The 16,951-nt window shown below is 40.9% G+C and overlaps 1 protein-coding gene across 1 annotated transcript; it reads left to right on the plus strand.

The window, feature by feature from the left end:
* Nucleotides 1–4,054: 4,054 nt before the first annotated feature.
* On the plus strand, nucleotides 4,055–9,050 carry LOC131314134 (phenylacetaldehyde reductase-like). Its single transcript, XM_058342627.1, has 7 exons — nucleotides 4,055–4,061; nucleotides 5,298–5,676; nucleotides 6,317–6,401; nucleotides 6,455–6,598; nucleotides 7,193–7,358; nucleotides 8,272–8,446; nucleotides 8,665–9,050. The coding sequence occupies exons 1-7, from the start codon at nucleotides 4,055–4,057 to the stop codon at nucleotides 8,807–8,809; spliced, it is 1,101 nt and encodes a 366-aa protein (XP_058198610.1). The 3' UTR covers nucleotides 8,810–9,050.
* The last annotated feature ends 7,901 nt before the right edge of the window (nucleotides 9,051–16,951 follow it).

A 16,951-nucleotide genomic window follows, 5' to 3' on the forward strand; every position in this document is an offset into this window, starting at 1 on the left:
AGCAAACATAAATTTTTTTTTCTGTTAATGATTCTACGATGTTTTACTACTTTAAAAACACTATGTGTTGATATATAATGGGTCTTGATACGACTTGAAATGAGAGACACGCAAGCATTTTAACGAAATGAATTGCTTTCTATCCATTGAGGGTAAAATGGTAACATCTTTTGATGTACAAATGATTTTTGATCCATACCACTTGGGTTAAAAAATAAAATGAACAAGCTTTCTTATGGTTCAAATCATGCGCAAATTGGAGTTCCGAAGTGTTCGGGGCAAACCCGCAAAATTTGAACTCCTGTGTAGCTTTAATTCACCCGCATGGGAACAACAACCTTATTCGTGGTGACGTTCGTGACGTCATCCGATCGGTTATCGGGATAAGGATAGGGGCACGTGAAGGTGCCAGCTCATCCCACAAACGGTTACAAAACCCTAAACGTGACGTGAGGGTGACATCAGCCGACGCGTGTCGAGCATAGGTGCAATCTTGGAGATCAAGCTAGGGCTATAAATACCCCATATGCCTTCCTGGAGGAGGTACGAACAGAAAAAAACCCTAGCTCTTGGTTCTTAATTTTTCTCTGTAAGTGAACTGATTCTTGCACCGGAGGGCCATTCCGGAGAACCTTTGGTGTGGTCTTTAGCCGTGCTTCATTTTGTAGGGCAAAGAGAAAGGCTAGGAGCAGATTTCAACACCCTTGGTCCAAAAGAGTGAATCATTCGGGATGGAGCCCCACATAGTAAAAGATGATAAAAATGAAAAACGAAATAATAAAATTTATCTCATGAAAAGTTGGTCGAAAACATACCGATATAATGATCATCAAAGCCACAATAGAAAAAATACGTTTTCGCGCTCATCTACACATTCTAAGTTCCATTCAACTTCCACATCCCTAACTCCATGAAACACTTCAGCATTGAACAAAGTACGTGCCTAAGAACTGGAGATTTGAGTGTCGAATAAAAAATTAATTAGAACATGTCTTAGCCTCTGTGGCTCTGACAATTTTTGTAGTGGTTTTCTTTCTACCTACTTTTCATAAAGCAAACATAAGTATTTTTTTTGTTAGATTGTACGATCTTTTACTACTTTAAAAACTCTATATGTTGATATATAATGGGTCTTGATTCGATTTGAAATGAGGGATATGCAAACATTTTACCGAAATGATTTTTTTTTTTGACCCACTGCGGGTAAATTGGTAACATCATTTGATGTACAAATGATTTTTTGATCCATAGAACTTGGGTTAGAAAGTAAAACGAATGTGCTTTCTAACGGTTCAAATGACGTGCAAATCCGAATTTGGGAGTGTCCGGGCAGATCCATAGAACTTGGGTTAGAAAGTAAAACGAATGTGCTTTCTAACGGTTCAAATGACGTGCAAATCCGAATTTGAGAGTGTCCGGGCAAACCCGCAAAGTTTGAACTTTTGTGTAGTTTGTTCATGCGCTCATGCGCCCCAGGCGCATTTCAGTGCGCGCCGGGCGCACTCTCAACATTACAAAAATGTCAAACTTTATTGGCTCGCCCCAGTTCCACAATAGCTAAAATACGTTTTCGCGCTCATCTACACATTGTAAGTTCCATTCAACTTCCACATCCCTTACTCAGTCACCCATTGTATTTGTTAAATTTCAGTTTACAACCTTTCGCTACCTTTGAACAAAAAACCTATATCAAATAGAAGAATCTACCGTCCGGAGAGGATATTGGCCATATACTTGGACCTCATTACCGTGCTCTCACCTTTCTATATCAACCGGAGACCCACGATCGAGCCGGAGTTTGACGAGGAACCGATTCGTTGCATCTCTTCCCACTTGCTGCCTCTTCTGCTGTTGGTTTTGGTCTTGGCTATCACTCTGTTGGCTTATTTGGAACAGAGTTTTACCAGGTTTGATGCTGACTGGATATATAGGGGGGGTGGGTTCTTCTACTGGGATTCTTTTCATTCTCTTGGTTCTTGCATTGGTTTTGAAGTGTAAAGCTTCTTCTTCTGCTGCTTAAGAGAGAGAGGCAAATGCATATGGTGGTGTTGAATTTCTACTCCGGTTCCAAGTGGTAATGATAAGTTTCTCTGTTATTCATTGTACATATCTCAACAAATAAAAGCTTTGGAGGCATCGAAATTAAAGCAAAATAACCTTCTTTATCAGTGACTTTGGAACATCATCACGTGATGCTTCATCCCCTTAACAAGTAGTATATGGGATCAAATAAAACATGCATTATGATTGATCGTGCAATTTTTTTTTTTTGAAAGATCTAAATGGGGCGCTATAAAACGGATAGCTTGGCCTTCGACGTGGGATCCTTGGTGGGCTGATTAGAACAAAGTGGACTGAAAATAAGCAAGTCCCTTAGTGCTGTTGTACAAGTACCTTGATTTTGGTTAATTATTGTTTGATTTTCTTTATTTTTGACAATTGGATGCCGCGGTTAACTTGCGCGCATGTTGATTGAATTCAAAGTCCTTTCGTGAATGTCTAGTGGCCTCAAGAGGTTTTTTTGCAGGCAGTAAGAACTTCCCTCTTTTCGGTCTCGGAAGCGATTGAAGGAATAGCCTCAGAATTAGTGCATGTTACATCATAGCTGCACGACCAGATGTCGAACCTGGGACATCGGGAACAATTTCTTGTTATACTCCAAATGGACCAACCCTTTTTCTATGACATGGTAGAAGAATTATCCTACCGAAGTTACACAATTGTTGGGCCAACTATCCTGATTCACTCGTGAACCCTTGGTACTGTAAAGTAGGTTGATCGAATGGATCAAGTCCGAAATCATCGGTCTTACATCTCTTGTAGCTCTCCAAAACATGCACCACAATGGATTTCTCGTTATATATATAATGTACCCTCCTAAATACTCACTTTCTGGCCCACTATGGAGTCCACATAGCATTGGAGGAGGGACCCAGTACAAGGGATGCTGCCGAGCATCTCCCTGAACGATTGGATCGGCCGGTTTGTACCCGCTTTGCAGGAGGTACTTGGCAGCATCCCCCATTCCGAAGCACCTAAATGGCTAATTCGGATCCTCTGAGATCTCGTCATTACCATTTGAACCGTTTTATTTTTTATTTTTACAGAGGTCGGCTAAACTTTGAATGTAAAAAATGTTAGACAGGTCTAATACTATAAACGACATGATCTGATAAACGTTTGTTTTCAAAAATTGAACGGTCCAAATGTTTCAACACATAAACTGCACGAAAAATGTATCTCGATCATGTTGTTGTCATCCGATTGAAATCTTTTTTTGTACATCTAAAGTGTTTAATGACCTCTACAAAATGAACGATGATTATTGTGATGTTGAGATCTCATCAAGGACTCAACTGAATTGCACTACAACCCTGTAGTGCCTTTGGTGTACTACCGGCACACCACGACCCTAGGTAATCACCATTCATCTCGTAAGCCTCGCATAGAAAATAATATGTGCAAGGTTGGTTGGTTGGCTATCGACTGACTCGTTTTAACCGATTTTTGATTCGACAAAGTTTAACAATCAATCACAGGCCGCTTAAAACGTTGTCCCGTCGTAGGACTCGTTTAGAGGAATATATAAGCAAAACAAAAGTTGATCCGACATATGGGGATGGGACATAAATCGTTCATTTTACACAATCTATTCATGCATTTATCGAAATCCGATCAAGTTTTGTTTTTGCAGAGACGTTCTTCTTTATAGATATAGAAAGTAGAAACTGCATGCCGAACAATTTGAATTGTCCTTGTGGTCCAGCGGTATGTGTGGATTACGTACGAATTTGAGGGGAGCTCAATCCTACCTTTCAAGAATTAGTCCCTCTGCAGCATTTCTCAATGTGATCCTAACAGGATTCATCGTGCATATGCAATGGCAAAATTTGCAGCATCCTCCAAGATCCGCTCAGAAGCTGATATATCTTATCCACTTGACAATGAATAAAGCTTCTAAATGGTTCTTTTTTATTTTAGGAAGCTGCATCTCTTTTCTATGCATGATGTATTATTTATCATGTACTATGGTTGTCTTTTTTATTTCCGAACTATGGGCTGTAATGACTCTTTATTAATCTATGAAGTTCTTTTTTGATGCAAAAAAAAGAAAAAAAGAATTAGTCCCTCTAACTCTTTCGGGATTTCAAACATGAATCACCAAAACGCGCAACCCACTGTATGTAGGTGCCGAACAATTTGAATTGTTTTTTTGACCCAATGAGGGTAAAATGACCGCGTCTTTTGATGTAGACTTTATTTTTATGCAAACCACTTGAGTTAGAAAATAAAATGAACAAGCTTTGTAACGGTTCAAATCACGGACAAATCGTATTTAGGGAGTGTCTGAGGCAAGCCCGCAAATTTTGGCCTTCTGTACAACTTTAATGCGCCCAGGCGCAATGTTATGCGCCCTAGATTCATTTCAGTGCGCCTCAGGTGCACTCTCAAGTCTCAACACTTCAAAAAAAGTCCAACTTTGTGGGTTTGCTCCTAACACTCCCGGACTCCGATTTGTACTTAGTTTAAGCCGTTAGAAAGCTTGTTCACTATACTTTCCAACCAAAGTGGTTTGGATTATAAATCACTTGTACATCAAAATACGTGACCATTTTACCCTTAATAAGTCAAATAATTCATTCCGGTAAAACGCTCGCATGTCCCTCATTTTAAATCAAGAGCCATTGAAGATCAATAAATAGAGTTTCTAAAGTAGTAAAAGATGATACGAACACTAACAAAAATTACACTCCTTAGTTTATGAAAAGTTGGTCGAAAGCATACCGATATAAAGATCATCAGACCCACAAATGCTAAAATATATATTTCACACCCATCTACACAATTCTATGGGACTAGGGCTGTAGACGAGCCGAACCAAGATTTGTCAAGCTTGAGCTTGGCTCGTTTATTAAACGAGCCGAAAATTTGAGCTCGAGCTCGGCTCGAGCATTAACGAGCCGAGTTTAGTCATTTACTCAACGAGCCTTTTTAATCGAGTTGAGCCTCTCTTAATGAGCCGAAAACTCGAGCTCGAGCTCGAGCCGAGAGTTAATGAGTCAAGCTCACGAGCTGCTCGGTTCGATTACAGCACTATTTAGTACATTTGGAGCTAAATTAACATTATTTCTATATTGAGAACCACACTAATATCAAGTGCATCCTTTAGGGACCAAATTTATTTCACAGATGACTCTGTTACTGCAGTCCAATTTTTTCCACATTGATTCATGCTTGTCTCTTTCCATTATAAGTCTATAGAAGTATACTTTTTTTCACTTGATATTGTGGCGCAGGTGATCCTAAGAAGACAGAGCACTTACTTTCGCTTGAGGGTGCTAAAGAGAGACTTCACTTGTTCAAAGCAAACCTACTTGAAGAAGGTTCCTTCGATGCTGCTATTGATGGCTGTGTAGGGGTCTTTCACACCACATCTCCTTTCTTCATGGATGTGTTTACCAATTTCTTCCTCGATCAAAATCGACAAAGATTTCGGGAAACAATGCCAACAACAAAAATAAGGGCGAATAAGGCCATGTCTCCACAAGACGGATCTGTTATTTTAGAACTTCACCGGAAGAGAAATGGCAGTCGAGTCAAGCATGAAATTGGTGATAAGAAAGATGAAGAATGGAAGAGATTCTTCCATCAATCTTCAACGATCGATCTATCGCTGTAAGCGACACATCAAAGATCCTAAGCTAAGCTTAATTAGAATATGAAATTCTACTCCTACTCTTAATTATAACCCGAATGGGTTAGTAAGACAAAAATTTAAGAATCAAGTAAAGACTTTGATTTGTTGGAGAGAGTTTATAATGAAACTATAAGAGGCTACTTGTAGAAAAAACAAAATGTGTCGGAAATAACTTCCTAACTTCTCACTACTCTTCATTCTTCTAATTATCTTTCCAGTGTCCAAATAACTTCCCACAAACTTCAAAGTGTGTAGGAGCATGCCACTTGTCCAAATAACTTCTCAATTTCTCAGTGTGTAGGACGATGACAAGTGTCCTTTTAACTTCCAAGTGTGTAGGAACATGTCAAGTGTCCTGCATTTCATTAAAATACAAACAAATAAAAGAAATAAAAACTAGTTATATTATTAATACAAAATAATAAAATAGGAAGCATTTTTATAATTGTCACCTTTCGATCGATCATTGACAGGCGGTGAAATATGGTGTAAACAAGATGTCAAGGATCCGCAAGTTCACCCTACTTAACCATACTTTTACGGGTTCGAATAACGTTGTTATAACATGTGGTTAACCCCTCATGTGTTTGTGAAATGGTTTGAATGTCCGCAAAGCAGTCCCGAAGTACATATTGGTCTTTATGGACTCTTTAGAAGGAAGTGTTTTAGATATTGTTCTTTTAAGTGTAATAATATGAGTTATGTTTGCTCTGCTCCGTGTTTGTTATTCGCTTGTTGTTTGTTTTTTTATTTCAGACAGAAATGATTGATCCTGCGTTGAAAAGAGCAGTGTTGACATCCTCGATTGCTGCAGTTGTACAAAATGGTAGGCCTCGAACTCCTGAACTGGTAGTTGATGAGACTCGGTTTTCTGATCCAGAATTATGCAACCAACATAAGGTATGTCTACATGCTATTCGCTCATTTCTGTTAAATACTTTCCTGTGCTCATGAAAGCTGTTCATAGGGCTAACAGAATAAGTAGAATTTGACGACTACAGTTTTTCCATCGAGTTGTGTTTGATTAGATCAAGAAGTAATGTACTGGGTTTGGATTTTAAATCCATGTCTGTAGGCCCTGCAGCTAGCAATGCACTTTTGGGAAATAATCGTCTTCAAAGTTATTTGTTATTAGCTTGCAGAGTATGTAGAATATGATAACCAAGAACTTGATATTCCAGGTTTTGCGACTGGAAATGGTTTGTGAGAAATTGACGCCCAAGAGAGAGAAAGAGTCCTCTGTCCATCGTTATGATCCGGCGTTTGAACACACACTCATAGTGACTTATTTTCTTTAACTACCTACATTGGTTCTTAACGTCCAAATTTTATGTCCTCAACAAACGAGCATGATTGCCCGTGATTTTTTTCTTTGGTTTCTCGTGGATATGCAGCACATGCTTGTATTCTGGGATAATATGAAATGACAATGGCTGTTCTTTCCAATCTGTTATATGTCTGCCTTTGCCAATCTCCTTTATTTTCTGCTACCAGCTGTGGTACTTGCTATCAAAGACTTTAGCTGAGATCGATGCTGCCCGGAAGTTTGTTAAAGAAAAGGGTATCGATATGGTTGCAATAAATCCAGCCATGGTTATCGGTCCTCTGTTGCAGCCATCACTCAATTCTAGTGCTGCTGAAATATTGAACCTAATAAATGGTAGGTGCTCTCTATTCTGTTTGCGCCAATGTTCTTTTTTTGAACATCAGATTATATTTCTGTTGAATTGAAAAAGTAATAATTACGTAATTTTAATGTTGATTTTCTTCTTTGGAGTCATGGCCCGGTTGGGATTCCCCTTTAAATCTGACGGTTTGTTCGGCTGATTCTGGTAACACTTTTCTCCGCAATAGTTAAGAATCAGGCTAAATGAGGCAGTGGCACGTTGCCAGACAGTATGCCTTATGGCAGTTAGGGCTGTCGGGATTCATTCTAGAGTGCTGCAATTTGGGTCGTGGTTCAAGAACGTACAAGGTGTGGTGGTGGAGGAACAAGAGAGAAAACAAGGGAAGGTCGGGGTGAAGAGGGTAGAACAGTCGCAGAAGAGTGAGGTTTCGGATGACATGGTGCTCGAGTTTATTTCTTCCTCGGGGCGGGGCGAAGCAATGGGGCTCTGACTGGTGGGTGAAATGCAGTGGGCTGGTGGGTGAAATGCAGTGGGCAGGCCATGTGGCTGTGGGAGATAGACCTATGTTTGATCGTCAGAAGCTTCAAGAAGGAAGAAAGAAGCAAGGAAAAGGAGGCTTCCCTCATAGAAGCCTTCACTTTCCTAGGGTGTTTTAAGCAAGAGGATAGAGATGGAGAATTTAAAAAAGCAATTTCAAAGTAACAGATGTTGTCAAGAGGCGCAAATCAGGAAGTGCAAAAGTGGGGGATACGCTGCTTCTGAAAGGCAAGGGATCTCGTTCGAGTGACGAAGGAGTCTAGTTGTTTTTTCTAATTCTCTGTTTCCTTTTCTGTTTTTCTCCTTTCATCGCCTTTTCTTCTTTGCTTGTATGAGGGAACAATCTTCAACGTTACGATTTAGTTTTTGTTTCTCGTTCGAAAATAATCGTTCTCCTTTATCTTGCAGGTTCAGAAACATTTCAAAATTCTACGTTTGGATGGGTTAACGTAAAAGATGTTGCCAACGCGCATGTTCAAGCAATTGAAATTCCTTCTGCTAATGGAAGATATTTCGTTGTTGAGAGTGTTGTACACTACTCTGAAATTGTGAAGATACTAACCCTTTTTAGTTTGTCAGAAAAGTAAGTGAATCATCTGATTTTGGGGATATCCTTTTTAGTTTGTCCGCTTAGCCAATTGATGAATGTAGAGATTCTAATCCTTTCATAACTGTAGATGCTCGTATTTTAACGGGGGAGTCCATCCCCTCTCTCTCTCTCTCTCTCTCTCTCTCCCTCTGCAGTTGGTGCTTTCTAACTTGAATCCCTTTTTTCTTTTCTATTGCTTGTAATTTGTATAGGTGCGCGGATGACTATCCATATTCACCAACTTACCAGATATCCAGTGAAAAAGCAAATAGCTTGGGCATTGACTACATTCCCTTCAAGGAGAGCATCAAGGAAACCATTGAAAGCTTGAAGGAGAGGAAACTTTTCAGCTGTTGAGTCGTGGCAGCAGCTATCAGAAACTTATATCAGTGAAATAAAATGGATGTGTGACACAGGTTGTACTTGTGCCGTTCATGTGTCTCAGCTTTTTGAGTTGTAATGTTTACCCAAATATTGCGGAACCTTCTTTTGAACGTGCTCTCTATTAAGAATATTGGAACTAGATGTTGAAAAGTAAGCTTGATATATAAAAACGTGTTGGGGGAACTATTGGTTTGGAGGTGATAAGTTTCAAAGTGTTGTGCTGAAAACGAAATTGAGAATATAACAAATCAACAAGCGATAAACAAGAACACAAAGATATACGTGGTTTCGTTCAAGCACAAAGCAAGAACGTATTCCACGGGGAAAAGAGCAAGAGGATTCACTATAAATGGGGAGAGAAACAAAGAGACGGCTATACACGTAACTCTATTTGAAGCACCAAACAGATATCTATGGACAAATCTATGGTGGAATCCAAAAGGGAGACACAAACCCTTGGTGGAACCCTAAGAGATGAATAAAACCCTAATATCTAAGCTCTTGAACAAAAGGTCATAACCCTAGGAACCCCCAAGGTCTCTATTTATAGGAAAACACTAAATAAACCTAAACCGAATAGAAATACGAATCCTAGTCAATTTAGGAATTCTAGTCAATTTCCAACAAATCTCCACCTTGACTTGAATTCCATCGAACTCAACACTATAGGCCATCCTCTCCTTCAATCGCTTATCTCCCCCAAAAGCCCCCCATGGGGCAATCACCAACGGCACAAACGAGCAAGGCTCAAGCACACCTGCTTGACCTTGTAAATGCGACTCAGGAAACCCAGCCGCACATGCCTCCAAATTGAGCCTCTATCTTCCAACGGGCACCTCCCACCCAATGCATTCCTCTCGGACACACACGAAGATCTGCTCAAACTCCACACGGAGTTAATTACCAACTCCACCACAGAGTTAAAAATCCAATACTGAGTCAACCTCAAATTCACTGATGAAGAACCCAAAGATGTAGCACCCACAATCGTACTACCATCAAGCACATAGAGGTTATTCGATTTCTGACCCTTCATTAAAACACGAGCACCCTTCAAAACCCTCAAGACTCCACCTTCAGCGGTATGCTTCCAACCCAAAGAGTCGAGAGTACCCAAAGAGATAAGGTTCCTCTTCAAATCTGGTATATGTCGAACACCAAACAACGTCCTCACAAACTCATCATGCATTCTGACTTTAACTGTTCCAATCCCAACAATTCTACAGGGCATATTATTCCCCATAAGAACTGTACCACAGCTGACCAATTCATAAGTATCGAACCAATTCTTATTCGGACATATGTGGTAAGAACATCCGGAGTCCAGAATCCATTCGGTATTCGAACAGACATCACCGACATTCACAGAAAGAACCATAAGTGAATCCTCGGAATCCTCTTCAACAATACCAGCAACAATCTTCTTTTCAAAATTGTCCTTATTTTTCAACCTAGGACAATTTCTCACCATGTGCCCGTATTTCCTACAGTAAAAACACTTTACTTCCTGATTTGTGGAACGAGAGCAAGAAACCCCTCTACTGCCATTATCCCTCTCAGAAGTTCTTCCTTGCGCCACCAAACCATCAGCATAAACCTTACTTTCACCGGATACTTTTTTCCTTAATTCCTTTGAATATAAACTATATTTAACATCCTCCATGGAAATCGTATCTCTCCTGTAAAGTAGGGTAGTAACAAAATGTTCATAAGACGCAGGCAAAGAACATAACACAATAAGGGCTTGATCTTCATCATCAATCACAACATCAATATTTTTTAAATCCATAATAATTCGATTTAACTCATCTAGATGGTCTTTTATGGGCATACCTTCCCTCATACGAAACATATAAAGGCGCTGCTTCAAATACAACTGGTTGGTAAGAGACTTCGTCATATAGATACTTTCCAACTTCAACCAAATACCGGCAGTCGTATCCTCCTCCCCAACCTCGCGAAGCACATCATCGGCTAAACACAACTGAATCAAACTGAGCGCCTTCGCATCGAGATCCTCAAACACACTATCTTGCATATTAGCAGGCTTCTTCGATTTTCCCAACAAAGTCTTGTGTAATCCTTGTTGAACAAGCAAAGCCTTCATCTTAATACGCCATAAACCGAAGCTAGTGCTCTGGCCATCGAACTTCACAATTTCAAAATGAGTCGCCATTGAAACGATCACCAATTGCACAATACGCAGCGGAAAACGAAAGCCTCGGATTGAAAACCCGGAGCTTTGATACCAATTTGTTGTGCTGAAAACGAAATTGAGAAGATAACAAATCAACAACCGATAAACAAGAACACAAAGATATACGTGGTTCCGTTCAAGCACAAAGCAAGAATGTACTCCACGGGAAAAAGAGCAAGAGGATTCATTATAAATGGGGAGAGAAACAAAGAGCCGGCTATACCCGTAACTCTATTTGAAGCACCAAACAGATATCTAGGGACAAATCTCTGGTGGAACCCAAAAGGGAGACACAAACCCTTGGTGGAACCCTAAGAGATGAACAAAACCCTAATATCTAAGCCCTTGAACAAAAGACCATAACTCTAAGAACCCCCAAGGTCTCTATTTATAGGAAAACACTAAATAAACCTAAATCGAATAGGAATACGAATCCTAGTCAATTTAGGAATTCTAGTCAATTTCCAACACAAAGGGCAAGTGGATGATTGGGAGAAGAAAAACGTGGAGCACTATTACTCATCAGGCTTGAAGACTTTTGGAGCTTCTGTGATATGTTTTGGGATTTGTAAAATAAATGAGAGATTATCTCATCTTTGTTTTTGTTATTGTTTTGCCTATAGACACAGGTTGTACTTGTGTCTTTCCTTTGCCACAGCTTTTTGTGTTGTAATATTTACCCAAATATTGCGGAACCTTCATTTGAACGTGCTCTCTATTAAGAATATTAGAACTAGATGTTGAAAAGTAAGCTTGATGTACAAAAACGTGTTGGTAGAACTATTGGTTTGGAGGTGATAAGTTTCAAAAGGCAAGTGGATGATTGGGAGAAGAAAAATGTGGAGCACTATTCCTCATCAGGCTTGAAGAATTTTGGAGCTTCCGTGATATGTTTTGGGATTTGCAAAATAAATGAGAGTTATTTCATCTTTGTTTTTGTTATTCTTTTGCCTATATATATGGGTTGTAACCTGTATTGAAAAGTATGGGAGTTGAGTGAGAGTAAAAGACAGAGAGAAGCGTGAGAGCTTTGTGTAATCGTTTGTGTGCTTTATCAATAAAAGTGTGCTAACTATTGTGTGTTAAAATCTCCTCCTCCCATCAGTGATACCTATTGCTTTCGATTTCCAACACTAGAAACCTCAAGAGTGAAGACACACACACACACACACAGTTAAATTCCAGGGATCTTAAGAATGTTGCTGGTGAAATATGCAGGGTTGAAAATTGTATTGAACTTGGATACTGTTACAACTTTTGTGGAACAAATCATTCATGCTGAGGTGTATTTTTAATGGGTAATTACTGGGTTCGCGATGCAGAGTCTATTAACTAATTACGGCGGGACTAGAACATCAAGCGAGCATGTATTGCCACTTCTTTTTTTTAATCTTGTGGACGAGAGCAAAGCAATAAGGTTGCTACGAGGCGCACAGAAAGCCATTGACGGATCAAGTGTCGGAAGCCATTCCTAGTCATGGTGCGTAACTTCATTTATTGACCTTTTTTGTTGCTTGAGAGGCTTTACTGGTTGAGAGGATCTACAATAATCTAACTAACACCAATGCCAATAGTGAGCTGGTTACTTTTTCCATCACCTTCGTCACAACCCCCGCAGCCACCACTATGGGAGCCAAAAAATGAATGAAAATTATCTCCATTAAAAAAAACTCAAAAATTGTAGTGCGGAAGGGTTAACAAACTCATAAACGGACGTGATTAATTGCTTTGTAATTGAACAAACCACAGAAAAGAGAGAGAGAGAAAGAGCAATCACAGAGAACACAGAGATATACGTGGTTCGGTAATGAATACCTACTCCACGGGCAGTCAGACGATCAAGGGTTTCACTATACGGAAGTAATCAGATGCCCAAAGGGCTACAGATAAGATCTCTCAGAGTTCCTCTCTTTGCCTCTCACAGAAAAGCTGATGTGAATGCAATACTATAGGCAAAAAACCCTAAAATATGCTTATATACTAATCTGTCTTGGTCCGGACCAAGTGTGTGCTGGGCCGGACCAAAAAATCAACAAGCTCCAGAAACTTAGAACACGGGCTGGTCCGGACGACCAAGGCTTTGGTCTGGACCACGGAGGTTGAGAAGTCCAAAACGAGCCGAAAACTACAAATCTCCACCTTGGTAAGATATTGGACTACGAACCAAAAAACCAGACATGCAGCAACCAGAAAACTAGATAACCAGAATACCCAAACGAATCGTGCTCTGACTGCCATCAGAGAGCCCAACGGCGCATGCACCCAAAGGTGCTCAGATTTGCTGCATATGGATCAAGTCCACACAACGCTGAAGCTTGACCCCAGTGACAACCTTAGTCATCATATCAGCCAGATTGTCCGCAGTACCAATCTTCTCCAACAGAATATCCCCCTCATCAATGATCTCATGAACAAAGTGAAAGCGGACATCAATATGTTTGGTCTGAGCATGATGCACCTGATTCTTCGCAAGATGAATTGCACTCTGACTGTCACAATGAGCAACGACGTGATCTTGCCCAACACCCAAATCAGCCATCAACCCATGCAACCAGATCACCTCCTTTATGGCTTCAGTCACAGCCATATATTTGGCCTCGGTAGTGGACAGTGCAACCGTCGACTGCAAAGTACATCACCAACTCACAGGCCCACCAGCCATGGTAAACACATACCCAGTTGTTGAACGACGCTTATCCAAATCACCCGCATAATCCGAGTCCACAAAACCAGAAACCAGATCATAACTGATGCGCACCTTTCGAACTTCAAACCCAAATTCACGGTCCCCAGAACATACCACAAAATCCACTTAGCCACTTGCCAATGCACCTTGCCAGGATCGTGCATGTAACGACTAACCATACTGACAGCCTGTGCCAAATTAGGCCTCGTGCAGACCATGGCGTACATCAGACTTCCAACCAAGCTTGCATAAGGAACGGTCGCCATGTATTTTCGTTCCTCATCTGTGGTGGGAGATAGCGAAGCACTAAGCTTAAAATGGGGAGCCAGTGGTACGCTCACCAGTTTTGAGCTACCACCTATACCGAACCGCTCAAGCACCTTCTTCAAATATTGCTGCTTAGTTAGGTGAACGGTGCCCTTCACCCTATCCCGAGTAATCTCCATCCCCAAAATCTTACGTGCCTCCCCGAGATCCTTCATCTCGAATTCCCAACTCAGCTGAATCTTCGACCTGTCTATCTTCGCCTGACTTTTACATGCGATTAGCATATCATCGACATATAAAAGCAAATAAATAAAGGACTTATCTGCAAGCTTTCTGAAATATACACAATGATCAAATTGGCTCCGAGTGTATTTTTGACTCAACATGAAGCTATCAAAACGTTTATACCATTGACGCGGCGACTGTTTTAACCCGTAGAGAGACTTTTGTCATCGACAAACCAACTTCTCCTTACCAGCAACACGAAAACCATTAGGTTGAGACATATAAATCTCTTCCTCCAAATGACCATGTAGGAATGCAGTTTTAACATCTAACTGAGCCAACTCCAAATCAAACTGGGCTACCAAAGCTAGCAAAATGCGAATTGAAGCATGTTTCACAACAGGAGAAAATACCTCATTGTAGTCGATTCCCTCCTTTTGTGCATAGCCCTTAGCTACCAGCCTAGCTTTGAAGTGAATACCACCCTTCTTTGTTGACTCTTCCTTCTTGGTGTAGACCCATTTGCAACCAATCTCCTTCTTGCCTTTCGGAAGCGAAACCAAATGCCATGTCTGATTCTTGTGAAGAGAAGTCATCTCCTCACCCATTGCTTTCTTCCACTCCACAGTTTCTGGACTACCCATAGCTTCTTTGAAAGTGGACGGGATGTCAGCATCTATAACCGGCAATGCATAGGCAACCATATCAACATACCTTACGGGTACACGGATGACCCTTTTGGGTCGACATGTTGCAATGGAATCTTTCTGCTGCTGCTGTTGCGAAGAACTGTCTACTGGGACTTCACCCTCAACCGTATCACTATCATTTGATTCAACCCCACTGTCTTCTTCAACTAACTGAATCGGATCTTGAGGAACCACCGAGGTCTCTAACTCCACCTGTTTCTGAGCAACTTTATTACCCATAACCTGCACAGGTGGCTTGATCATCTCAGATTCATTGAAGGTCACGTCACGGCTAATGATCGCCTTCTTTGAATCGAGACACCACAACTTGTATCCCTTAACACCTTCCATAAAACCCAAGAACAATGCCTTCTTGGCTCTAGGATCCAGCTTTGATTCCCTAACATGATAATAAGCAGGGCAACCAAAAATATGTAAGGAATCATAATCTGATGGAGGTTTACCTGACCATACCTCCAATGGCGTTTTACCCTCAAGTGCAACAGATGGCAAACGGTTGACCAAATGACATAAATACGTCACTGCTTCAGCCTAGTACTGTCTACCCAAACCAGAAGTCGATAGCATACACCGCACCTTGTCCAATAAAGTACGGTTCATCCTCTCTGCCACACCATTTTGCTATGGAATGCCTCTCACCATAAAGTGCCGCGCTATACCAAATTTTTCACAAATATCGAAAAGATGATCAGATCGATACTCTCCCCCATTGCCTGATCTGAGGCGCCTGACCTGTCTACCTGTCTGGGTCTCAATCAACTTTTTCCATTTAAGAAAAATATCACGCACCTCATCTTTATGTTTCATGATATAAATCCAAACACGGCGAGAGTAATCATCAACAAATGAAACAAAATAATATTTACCACTCAAAGAAGCAACCCTAGCTGGCCCCCAGACATCTGAATGAATGTAGTCAAGTGTACCCTTCGTTTGGTGAATAGTAGTGCCGAACTTGACTCTAGTCTGCTTCCCCAGAACACAATGTTCACAGAAATCCATCTTGCAGGTCTTGACACCTTTCAGCAAATTCTGCTTCAGCAGGCCTTGCATGGCCTTTTCGCCAGCATGACCCAAACACATGTGCCACAGTCTGGTAGTGTCCGAATCATCCTCCCCGACGTTGCTACAAACGGCGGCTGGCCCACCTACAACTGTAATACCCTGCAGGTAATACAAATTGTTCTGTCAAATGCCCTTCATCACAACCATAGCACCTTTCAAAACCTTTAGAGCTCCACCTTCAATGGTAATCCGGTAACCTGTGGAGTCTAAAGTACCCAGCGATATCAGATTCTTCTTTAAGTTCGGTACATACCGAACATCAGACAAAATATGAACAGACCCATCATGTAGCTTCAGCTTGATCTTCCCTACCCCGATTGTCTTACAGGCATGATCATTACCCATAAACACTGCTCCACCATCAACCATGTCAATGCTGGAAAACCAATCCTTGTTAGGAAACATATGGTAGGTACAGCCGGAATCCAAAATCCATTGATCAGACTGACAAACTAGCGACGAACCCAACAGAGCTAAATTAGGATCATCATCTTCATCAGAATGTACTATGTTGGCCTTGGAACTATCTTTGCCCTTTTTCTTGGGACAATCTTTCTTCCAATGGCCCTTCTCACGACAATAGGCGCATTCATCCTTAGCAACTCTACCAGAAGTTGAGGTCCTTCTCCCTTTAGAGTTGGAGCGACCCCGATTACCGCTATTCTTCCTATTTTCAGACCTGCCCCTGACAGATAAGGCTTCTCTAGAATCTCCATGTGCTTGCATATCCCTCTTGCGATACTCATTGTTCACAAGAGCATTGGAGACATCATCAAATTTAATGGTATCCTTCCTATACATTAAAGTGGTAGACAGATGGTCATAATCTTTGGGCAAGGAATTTAACAAAAGCAGGGCTTTATCCTCATCTAGAATCTCAACATCTAGATTCAACAAATCAGCAAGTATTTTATTATAATCATTCAAGTGCTCGGTCATTGATATACCTGAACGATACTGAAACC

Source organism: Rhododendron vialii, chromosome 13a, assembly GCF_030253575.1.
Source record: "Rhododendron vialii isolate Sample 1 chromosome 13a, ASM3025357v1".
NCBI classification, from domain to species: Eukaryota; Viridiplantae; Streptophyta; class Magnoliopsida; order Ericales; family Ericaceae; genus Rhododendron; species Rhododendron vialii.